Raw genomic sequence first — 12703 nt, forward strand, 5'->3', positions numbered from 1 at the left:
TTCTGGACTTAACTGGCTGGGCTAGGCAGGAAGCAGAACTGAAAAATGCTGAAGACTGCTCATACAATTTTTTGTCTATCATAGCTCTGATCAATAATTCGCTCCTCTCTGATTGGCGGGAATCAGCACGTTCATATATATATCAACTGGGCAAGAACGCACTCACACGTTATAACAACTAAGAATACAAAACACTTTCGTAACTTTCAAATTTATTTGTTGAAATGTTAAACAATCTCAACAGGCTTGAATAATGAGATAGAATTTCATTCAAAGAAATTTTCTTAAACAATGTGATTACTTAATTAACTTTTCAGAACCACGTTTCCTATGTATGGAATGAAGATGCATTTAGCTATCCTTAAAAAAGCAATGAAATTTATAGATGCATAATGTGAAGACAACATTTTTATTACTGAAGTAAATTTGCAGAGATTTTAGTAATTTTATGTAGTTGAAACCATGAGGCGGTATCGTGGACTCGCACTTCTGAGGAGTTCCACACTTAGACGAAACGGCCACCCAGTGCTTCCAGGTTTTCCATTGTGGTCTAGCTTCAATTGACCCATGATTTCAACTATCTATCAGTTGAATAAAGCAATAACAGTAGCATTATACACATAAATGTATTGTTTTTGCACTGATACATTTCAAGGTAAATACCTTTGTTATTACACTTTTACTTACAATATATTGAAGTGACAATTCAAACTTACATTTATCTCAGATAATCGTTTTTTAATTAAATGAGCACATGTTTCAAATATATTGGTTGCCAATTCAGCCTCGTTTTGAGAGATTACGCTATGTTGAAATGAATCGCCTGATTGTTTATATGTAGACTAAATTGTGAAGTAAATTAATAAAATTACATTTAATATCAATAAACACTATGTCTGTAGGGGATACACAAAAAAATACAAGTAAGTATTGAATTACACAACAATGGTGAAAGATAGGTAACGGTAATTAATAGAAATGACATCGATTTTCATATAAAATAGAACAGTTATTTGTTACTTTTACTTTCATGAATGGTTGTACCTAAGAAACGCCTGATACATGAAGCTGGTCACTACTCAGTGATCAATTAATTGTGAGCATGCCTCAGTCCTGCAAGAGGTTAGTCGTGGTCCAAATAGTTCAATAGTAACGTCTCTGATTGCGAAGCTACGTAACATGGGATCATCTCTAACAGGGAGTATCAGTTCCCTCTAGACTACAGGTACAACTTACTAACGTGTGCCGAATACCACGAAATTCATGTTCACGGTTTCCTGTTGACTATCTTCAACCATTACTTCACCGTAGAAGTTAAATTTATCTCCATTTCTGATTAGTACTAACTTGGGAGAAATATTTTCTTAAATGAAGACTTATATCTCCCATGTCTTTTACTGCAACCAAAAGTTGGAAAACATTTCATACTGTTAAGGAGTATTTTAGAACACGTATGCGGACTAAGGAAAGTCAGAAAATATGAACACAAAAATTAAAAAAAAACGGTATATTTCAAACTTATTAAATTCTGGACTTACTTTTAGAGAATTCAATTTCTCTTGAGCATATTCTATTTGTTGACTACTCATACGCACTAGTTCCATTTCCTTAATTGTTTGATTTAATTTGTCAGTTACATCAGATCGTAACTCGCTCACTTGACTCATCCTACTCTTTACCAGTTCGTCATTCATTATATTACAACAGGATAATTTAAGATTACCTAGAAAATAAAACCAGTTTACATAGTAAGCGGAATATAACCATTGAGACACAAAATACGAAAACCTGGATCAGAAAGGAGTTTTCTTTTCAGAGAATTCATTTCCAATGCTGTATAATTGCAGATATGTACTTGTTTTTCAAAATGATAATAATTATATTAGTAGCGATAAAATTTTGCGGAACATGGTAACAGTAAGGTAAAATAAAAAAGGAATTAAAAACGTCATTTTTTATTAGAGAAAATAATAATTATGCGATGGTTGAGAGTTTGAATATATAACATGAAGATAGATAAAGAATGGTGATTAGAAAAGCAAGACTCAATGTATCAGGATAAAATGTTGAATTCGAGATAAACTATGATCAGCAGGATCATAGAAACAGAAAGAAGTCAGCTGTGGGTAAAAGATCTATAGAAAAAAAAGGTTATCAAATGACCGTGAAGGAGAAGAAAAACTTATGAGGGAGTACGATCATGGTAGAAAAAGAGGTTGTACAAGTTCCTTTTGTACAAATAATTCTGGTTTATTTACATGTATAGCAAGTGCTTCAGGAATGCTAAAAAGATGGGTGCTAATTGTTTTTGACAGCTTTCTACTTATCTTCTAGATGAATTTGCTTAAATGGTCTATTTTCACAAGGTTTTTGACCATTGAGCTTCTTATTGAGTCATTTTTCACTTCTTTTCACCCAACTCGAGTAATGTTATTAAATCTTTATGGATAAAATACGCATCGAAGGTCCTAAATACCTGGCTTCATACGAACAAGTAAGTTATAAAATACACATGTAATTGTTAAAATGTGACAATTTATTCCATAGACTGCCAGTGAACAATGGCTGGCTGGGAAACACTAATCCCAAAGCCTCAATGAAGAAGGTTCTCTTGAAAGAGTCGGAAATTCTCCTTTTCAGGATGTCTGTAGTTATATCACCTTTAAAATGGACGCTCATAAGTGTTTCCTATTTACAGAGGCTATTAGGGGGTTCGAGTTTTGTATTCTTCATAATAAGTACTGAAGGATACCCGTTTTTGATAAGCGTTTTTTAAGGAGGTACAGTTGACTTCAGTAATACAAATTCTTTGTATCCGGGTAGCGAGAGATATAATTAAGTTTTGCTTTCAGGTAATGAGGACGCAGCTGTGAAAGCTTGATAGCTAACCATTCCACAAGAATTTCTTGTAGACAGATCTTAGAGTTTCCTCTATCTACAGAAAGCCCTTGTATAATAGTCACTCGTCTCTGAACTGATCCTTCTATTTATATACTCAACATTGAATTATGTGATAAAAAAATCAAACAACAGAACATTCCTACTGGAAATACTTTTAAGTAGTATAATATATATATCTCAAAAACGTTAAACCTAAGTATTTATAATGTATGAACAATCACATCAATAAAAACTTAGTTCTTCATAAACTCCGTAAAATGTCTATAAAATAATAGGCCGTAAAGACTTGAGTTCAAGAAGTCATTCACACTTCCAAAGATAATGCATCCAATGTTGTTGGCTGCTAACAAATAATGTAACAAACATTAGTTTATTCACTACATTTATGATAAGACGGTGAAAACCATTTGGACATGTCATACTTACGATACCTTATACTTCGATAAAAATTATTAGAACTCATTCAACCTTAGAAATATCTAAATTTGTTTTATCTTGGTTTAACTACTGAGAAACTCTTTCATACTTTATCTGTTTTCAGAGAACAGTGAACATTCAATGAGATCCCAACATTTTTAATCTTTATACGCGTGTTTCAATGATCGCTCATAGATCAACATATACTTATTTATTTGAACACATAAATATTGGTACAAAGGGGCACCAAATACTTATGCGCCACATAAATCTTATTTGATTTGTGTGAAGGCTGTCGTACTGCCCGGGTGCCCAAACCAAGGCAGGTAGTTTTCTTAGGGGGCCACACCCCGAGCCTTCTACCTAAAGATCTGATCCACAAGGTAGTGGAGTAACGTCAGGAGATGTATTCCCATGGTAGCCGGTGACCAACGATTGATTCATATGCCATTTGTTCCGTCAGGATACTGGAGTCCATGTGCACCATTGGTTTGGAATCAGGGTTTGCCAACTCCCCTAGGTGGACCCTCCATGTCCACCAACCCGGTTAAAGCGCCGGACATTCGCTTTTCGTCCTCTCACTTTTGTGAACAACATCCCCTTTACGAGAAGGCAGTGAATAGAACTTCCCTGACAGAGGCTATATACGCGTGGCCATATGAGAGCATTTCGAGAGGGAGAACGGACTCTCCCCACTCTCGGCCGCACCAGGGCATTTGGGGGCATAAACATTTACACTTGTCATTCATTTTATACTGAGTTATCGAATTCATCTTATTTTTATTAATAGTAAAGATTATTGATATTATCCATTATTTAAAGGGAAAAAGAAAGGCGCACTGTATGAATTAACTCACTTTCTAAGCAATCTATTTTTTGTAAGATATTGTTCAAAATCATTACTTCTGTACTACGTTTTTCATTCATATCACAGCTGTGAATAATTGTTTGCGATAAATTATCGCCTAGTGATGTTTGCCCATTCAATTGATTTTCAGTATTCAAATAGGAATGATCATGAACAACTGGCCAAGAATTTGTCAAAGATTCATTTAACAATTCTTCATATTGTTTGTCGAATACATTAAAATGGTGTTGATAATTATTAACTGATGGTATACAAGCGTCCTATAATTAGTAGGGAAATAAGGACACTTATATATAGCTTTAAAAAGTCATTTTTAAATATACTTTGCCACTAACTGACATAAGCAAAGTACCTTTAGCAAGTCATATTTGTTATTTGGACAAACAGTAGTAACTGTAATCACCTACCGAAAGAGGAAGCAAGTAATATTCAGGTCACTTTATGGGATGGTTTCATGACTTAATTCAGCCTTACTAGATGTTATTGATTTATCGGGTATTACAAAGTCATCTGTCCTGATATTTATGGATAGATTGAAACATGAAGAACTAGATAAAATAACTATGATAAGATAAAGTTATAGGTCGGTTTGGATTCCCTGACTGAGTTCATAAATCAATCATGATTAAAAACAAACATTGGTAAACATGATGTCATAGAAAAAGATCATAACGGTGATTATTCACGTAATTACATGATAAATATGATTCCCTTAACGGTTGTAAAAATTATGGGAATTTATAGGTTATCTTAATCCATAAAACAAGAACTAAGGCAAACCGTACAGCATAAACGCCTAAAGCCTTACAAGATCTAGTAGAAACATACATGTTATCCAAGCTTAACGTTCCTTGAAACTTGATACCAGTATTGTCAAATCCTACAGTATGTGTATAGATTTCATGAAAAAGGATATCGCTATAGAAAATGAATTTACTTCGTCTGTGCAATTGTCGTTTTTCACTTAAAATAAACCAACCTACGCACAATAATAGGTCACCTTCAAAAACTGAGAAGGGTATCATAATTTAACTTGAAATTCATAATCTATGGTCATTGAAAAGGATGTTAATAAACAATATAACTAACTTGAAACAATTCCGAATCATGTAAATCTACTGTATCCAGTGTGTTCACACTGACAGATAATTCTTGAGGTATTATCTTTTGTCTTGTATTTGTATGAATAATCAACTGATCGTATTCAGAGATTAACTTTTGGATTTCTGAAATGGAATACAGAAATCTTTGTGATGTTGATTCAATAGGATCTAGTAGTTTTGACAAATATGTACTGGTAGCTATTGTATTGACTGGCATTGTTGTTGCTGACGTCATCGTCGTTGAATAATCTTGACTGTTGTCAGTGGATTTTATTACTTCATTGATTGAAATTTGAATTTGTTTGACCATATTTACAAGTTCATCAATAATAGTTTGATGATTATTCTCAACATTTTCCAATAGGTCCTATTCACATTTGGATAAAAACCAACAAGTAGAGCAGGAAAAGTTGTAGAACTTTTAATGAAAACAAAATTTGTTTTTAAACAAAAAAGTTAATTATAAGAAGTTAATTGGTAAGAAGGCCGATAGTGAATAACTGAAGTGTGTCTGAGGCCCAAATGAACTGTATCCTAAAATGTTGTGCTCATTGGTTCAATTTCCTGGCTTGAGAGTGAATAGCAGTCCCGTATTTTCCCTAGACAGTTACAATAACAGCTGGATGTTTAATACCCATTTCCTTGACAAGTCTGAATAGTTGTCTACAACTACCTACCGCTGCTGCATTTCCCATCTCTTCTGATCTCACTAACCACCATTGCTCACAATCACTAGGTTAGGTTTTTATCAGCTTTTGTTTAGGCTATCCATGCTCCTTGTGTCTGGAACCGGATGGCATGAGTTTTCGAGTATCAATCAGTTCTGCAGATGCCACTGAAATTCACTGACTTTTCCTAACTTTTTGGTTAAAGTTACTAGTAGATATAACTACTGTTTCCACAGCTTTTTGGATATCATGCCAAGTTATTTCCGGGTGGATATCCTTTTCCCCGTTGACTAGCTCCTCTAGTTTTTCCTGAAACATATTCTCAACTTTTTCATCATTCATTTGAACCTAAAGAAGTTTTCTTGCTGTGGCTTTTCTACGTTCAGTAAGGTGCAGACAAATACATGCTCGAACTAGAGCATGATCCAAGTCTAAACATGTGCTCTAAAATGGGCAACACCCTTCAATTCGGTCCCATCGACGATGGCTAAAGGCAATGTGTTCTGAAGGCCATTTAAATAAAGGACAAATAAACATAAAATAATTGTAAATACATTAGAGAAAAAATTAATGTAATATCAAAAGAATAGGGATTCGTCACGCTAACCTAAGCAATAAAATATCTGAGTTACGATAAATGGTTTCCCTACGTATAAAAGCAGTTTGAATTTCTGAATAGCCAAGGTTCCTAATACGCCTAGGAATTGGTCTTTTACAATACATGTACAGCGTTTTAAAAGCTGTGTTGATATCAGTTTTAAACCCGGTTCCAATTATGCTTTGCTATCGATAAACGTAGTTTTCTACTTCCTTCGTTAATACAAGCATTTGACACTAGCTGATTCTGAGGCAATATAGGCAGATGTTTCATAATCCTTGATTGTACTGTTCGATTACTTCTCCTTTTTTATGTAGGCGGTATCGATACAAACGTAGTATCAACAGAATTAAACCGTAAAACAAGTGATAACCCATTTAATATCAGTTTACACCCACTCCATGTACATGCAGATTTAAAGTTACCAATAGATTACAAGTGTTGATGTATCAGCCGATGGAGCTGCCTACGTAATTCACAATTCATACAGTTTAATTGAGATTTAAAAAAGAAGGGTGTATTTCACTTAAGTTGCAGGACGAGTTCGAACAAACACTGTAAAAGCTAATTAAAAGTAAATAATAGTTGCTGAAAAAAGGACAAAAGTACATATAGGAAACAAGTCAATCAGAATAAAGAAGGCAACTTTTAAGTTTTTGTGCAAAATCCAAATAGCATATAAAAAGATTAGTAGGAAAAACTTTGAGTACTGCCCGAAATAGTAACAAAAAGCCATTTTTTGCATACATACAGTAAAAATGAGCGTTAAACGTATCAAATAGTTAATGTTGTGTCTTTATATTGTATGTAACAGGCAAATCTACATTGTCCCTAACTCCTGATCCTAAACCTTTAGTTATGAAACAAAATTAAACCCCGTGAAACTACAGTTTCAGGGCGAACTAATCCGATAACGGTTTTTAGAGTTTTCTTTTCCACAAACTATCTATTAGTGAGTTCTTTTCTGATTGGCTAAAAACTCGTCATGGTTATTTTAACCTCGAATACATATTATACTTTAAGCCGGGAAAACTATTCAGTTTATAAAGGACATTTACATTTAATCGCTCATGCTGTAGAAAACCAAAATACCATGGAATCTCTTAATACAAAAACGATGTCGGGCTACATCTGTCTGGAAAACAATAGAGTACGCAATCATTCTCTTACCGAAGGTTATCATCATGTTAACTAATTTGACTGCATAGAAAGGATATGGTCGTAATTTACATTTCGATTATAAATATACAGTCAACTTTGCCAACAGAGATTAATACCTTTTTCTCAGAGTAGTCAGAAATCGAAACCTCACATAAATTAAAATTTTTGTAGCTTGTTTTCTAGTATCTTATTACTATTTCGATATGTATTACTCACTAATCGTTTCGGTTGATCCACCACAATACGTATTCTTCATGGAACACAATGTCCCAGTATATTGCAATTTGCATCTGATGTGGACGCGGAAAATAAGCTTCATACATATTACAACTAAAATTGTGTATCTGAAGTGGACTTAAGTCAAAGCAACAACGCATGTGAGCGAAAAATATTGTTTTCAACTAGATTCTCATCGGGCTTTACTCTAATATATAACGATATTTATATGCACATACTAAACTATTAAACCAATGAAGTCAGTTTGTGAGTTACTGATAATTATGAAATCGATCACATAAATAAGCGATAAGTAGAAAGTAGAAATTTATGATGTGATGACAGGTTTACTATTTATGATAAAAATAATGAATGCTCGAATCGGTGTTTCATAATGGGTATGAAAAATGTATGCACCTGTAAAATCAAGTGGTGGGATTGAAATTAGGTGTGTGTAGATTGTGTGGAAAACAAATAAGGTCAGATGTGGTTGTTCGGATAAATAACCCAAGTTGGATGGATATTCAGGCCTTCTTTCTGTGTTCAAACTCACCTCCTACGCATGGCAGTAGCTGTAAGGATTCGAGCCAAGTCTTTGCGTCTACAAGATATTTGAAACACCCCTATCTCTTCCATAAAGCAGACATGAAAAGGGTGAATAGCATCTGGAAACAACTGGAAGGGATTTTCCAGAACAGGGTTTAATGGAGAATGCTGGTGGGCGGCCTAAGTACCTCTTCCATAGATAAATTAGCCTTAACAAACGACTATGTTTTTTATTCTCTTCCATACTTTTTGTTCGTTTATTTTTACTCTACCCTCTTTTTCAAATTTACGCTTCAAACTCCAATCACCGGAACACTTATTACGTAGTTTCATCATTTTAATAAATCTTATTTCGATGTCAACTTTTTCAAGACATTGACCTATTTCCTATTATTAACATTGATTCGAGCCTTTATTATTCTTATCACAATTAGTAGGTCAATGGTCATAATATCAGTTTGTACTTTTTACTTACTATGTTTGTTTATGTAATCTATTCCATTGTTATAAGTGACTCATAAACTGGCTTTATTGGTTTAATTACTAAATATATGCATATAAATCTCACTGTATATTGGAGTAAAACCTGATCAAACTAAAACAACAATAGATGTTTTTCTAATTCACAATAAAGGTATTTTTAATATATTATGTCAAAAGGGTGGATGCGCACTGCTGAGGAGTCCCATAATAGGACGAAACGGCCGTCCAGTGTTTCCAGGTTTTTCATGGTGGTCTAGCTTCAATTGAGTCACGCTTTCAACTATATTATGTCAAACTATCCATAATGATTACCGTTTAAGATTGCATTTTGATTGGGTATGATAAAGTGTGTACACTTAGTTCAAACCATTAGTGTATTGACACAAAAAGGATTACATGCAATGTATATGTTTAAATATTGTTGAGAAATAATATCATCAAGAATAGCCCTGAAATAGGAAGTGTGTTTATGTTTATCATCTAGGTAACAGATTATCTTGTTTTCAGACTATGTGTTCACAATTATTATACGTAATAATCAGTAGTTACTAAGTAAAACTTTCGGAGATATCCACCAATGTACTTGAAATTTATTAGTAACTGTGTGACTATGTACCTTTTCTGCTCCTAGTCATCAGGAATGCATTGGTCAGTGTCTATTAGCATATGGACTCAGCAAATAAATGCCTTAATTTTGCCAGCATTTACAAGTTGATTATCCTTTGTGGGTAGTAGTTATCAATGGAGTTTGAGAACCACATTAAGTCCAATCTCGAACTCACTGGTTGGATATATCTGTATTTCAGTGTCGACGTTTAATGAGCTCCTCAGCTATCTAGTGGATAACATACTGTTAATTCAATGAACGGATACCAGGTTAGACTTTCAGTGAGAACCTAAAAACGTATATAACTCCAGCTGATGAATTCTAAATAGGGTGAAACGCGTGTTTTCGATCCCAAGGCTAGCAGTTATTTTAAGTAAAAAAATTTGGAAAACTAAATCCTAGAAATGAAACTGAAAAAACTCGAACTTTTTCAAGGTAGAATTCATTCTTATTTTGTCCTGACATCGAGCACACCAAAACCAAGTGAAGTAAGTGTTAACAGTAAACCTTATACTATGATTTGTATTCTTTTGTAAATTACACAAAGCAGATTAAAATAACTGACCTTTTAAATAAATCACCACCTTTCATCTTAATGATCTTTTGGCAAACAAAATGTTTTTTTCACATTTAATATCACAGTGTAGGTAGTTTATGTTAATAAACCGATTATGTTCTTCAGTTTATTTATTTATTTATTTAGTTACTCCGTGATGATCAGTCTGATCTATTCTCACTCCACAGTTTATGACTCATTCTCTTTAATGTGTTAAACCCTTTGTTTAAAATCATTTGCATGTGTAAGGTACATGCACGTCTTGACATGTATGATATGGACGTCTTTAGTTTCCACATTGTACAGGAAAGAATAAATTCTTTTTGACTAAGATATATAACTTTTCACAATTTTCATTTTTGGGTTACTACCATCCTTGATTGTAACAGAAACTATCATCCAAGTGTTAATTTCGCCTAAACTACAAAGAATTGTATTCGATTGTCAATTAAAAAGAAATTGGCCAGTAAGCTTTCTTTTTTTTGAGCCCAGTTTATAGAACAAAATAAATTTAGGGAAATGTTAAACTTCACACTGATAGATAACTGACAACCGGGATGAAAGGTATTACAATAAACATGAAGACTATACAGGAACAAATAACTTGAACTTTTAGCCTCAGAGACTATTAATATGCATACCTAATTGAATAAGGCTGTATAGTGATACAACTTTATTCATACTGCTTGGATCATCTTTCACTTAGTCAACTAATCTCCTGGAACTCATTATACTCAGTGTATTCAACATAAAATTTCGAGAACTGGATGATGTGACCTTTATACATTGAATCCGGTAAAAAGTAACTTGTCGGTCACTTTATTTATTTATTTGAGCACATAAATAATAATACAAAGGGGCACCAAATAGATATGCTGCGACACTGCCTGGGTGGCAAAACCGAAGCAGATGGTTCTCTTAAGGGACAAAACCCGGAGCCTTTGACCTAAAGGTCTAATCCACAAGGCAGTGGAGCATCGTGAGGAGATGCAGTCCCATGGTAGCCGGTCACCAACAATAGATTCACATGCCATTTTTCCCTCAGGATTCTGGAGCCTATATACACCATTGTTCAAGAAATAGGGCTCTCCAACTCCCCTAGGTGAACCCTCCGTGTCCACCAACACAGTTTAGGCGCAGGATATTCGCTTTTCGTCCTCTCAATTTCGTAAACAGCACCCGTACAGCGAGGAGGCAGTGAGTAAGACTTTTCTGGCGGTGGTTGTATGCACGTGGCTATTTGAGGGCATTCCGAGAGGGAGAGCTGACTCTCCCCACTCTCTGCCGAACCAGGTCATTTGCGGGCTAAATAATTCAAACACATTATCTGTAGACATGATGATAATGATGTCAAAATGTATACCACTAGTTCTACTAAAAGCCATCAGGGTTCTATACAGTATAGCATAAACATTTTCAAAGTTCAGCTAAAAGACATAGCTTTTAATTAAAATAAGCTTATAATAGGTTTCGCTAACATCGTCAGAGGTACTTGAATGTAGAACAGTGTATTTGCCTTGATATCGTCGGCAACAATCTATTGTAGGAGAGAACAAACCAACTTCCGATCGAAGAGGAAATTAGAAGACGTTGGAAATGGATAGGACATACATTACGGAAATCACCAAGCTGCATCACGAGACAAGCTATAACTTGGAATCCTAAAGAGAAACGGAAAAGAGGAGGGCCAAAGAACACACAGCTGCGAAAATTGGAAGCAGACATCAAAAGGACAAATAGCATCTGGAAACAACTGGAAAGGATTGTTCAAGACAAAGTTTGATAGAGAATGCTGGTGGGCGGCCTATGCTCTTTCACGAGATTTAACAGGCGTAAGTAAGTAACGTCTCCGACAGTGACATGGGTTCGAATCCCACTGGAAACACCAGTTATTCAGGTGTGCATTGTTAAAAAGTACTAACCAGAATGAAATTTCGAGGTACGGCTACCTGCCGACTGCATCCAACTAAGAAACACTGCACTCGAAGAATGCTAATACATTAGACACAACATATGAGCATTAGTATCGGGAGTATATTTCTTGATAACGAATCTCCGTTAAGAGTCTAGAAAGATCAATTAACTGCAATAGGCACAAATATTTACATAAACTTACCAAACACTGTTCTTTTCCAGTACACAGAGTTTCTAACTTTTCATAGGTAATTAGAGCACATTCTACATCTTCATTTTGTTCATCGTCGTAATTAGTACTTTCACAATCCTCCTTATCATCCTTGTTACTAATCTTCATGGATAATGCCAGTTCTCGGAGTAATTCTACTTGACGTTGAATAATATTAATGTAAGTCGATGCATGATCAATTGTCTGATGATATCTATCCATAGTTGGTATGTAGAAAACAGATAATTGTTGATAAATGTGTGTAAAATAACTAAGTAATTGTGTTAGATGTTGATCAACTTCATAGAATTTTACAATTTGATCACTGATGCCAACATTATTAGTACTATTAGTAGTAACAGTAGTATTAGTAACAGTATCTGTAAATAAATTAAATCTATCTTCATTCATAATGATTGGTTCAATATGTTTATGCAACCAGTCAATTTCACCT

At 34.4% G+C, this 12703-nt stretch overlaps 1 protein-coding gene across 1 annotated transcript in view; it reads right to left on the bottom strand.

The window, feature by feature from the left end:
• Positions 1-12471, bottom strand: part of Smp_135060 (putative bollus pemphigoid antigen) — a gene marked incomplete at its 5' end in the record, with an annotated part of 59490 nt that extends 47019 nt beyond the window's left edge. The window contains 4 exons of the mRNA XM_018796181.1: positions 717-842; positions 1539-1724; positions 5276-5656; positions 12241-12471. Coding sequence (XP_018650419.1) covers positions 717-842; positions 1539-1724; positions 5276-5656; positions 12241-12471 — 924 coding nt within the window. The remainder of the gene's footprint in view (positions 1-716; positions 843-1538; positions 1725-5275; positions 5657-12240) is intronic.
• Positions 12472-12703: the final 232 nt, after the last annotated feature.

Source organism: Schistosoma mansoni, chromosome 2 (assembly GCF_000237925.1).
Source record: "Schistosoma mansoni strain Puerto Rico chromosome 2, complete genome".
In the NCBI taxonomy this organism is placed as follows: Eukaryota; Metazoa; Platyhelminthes; class Trematoda; order Strigeidida; family Schistosomatidae; genus Schistosoma; species Schistosoma mansoni.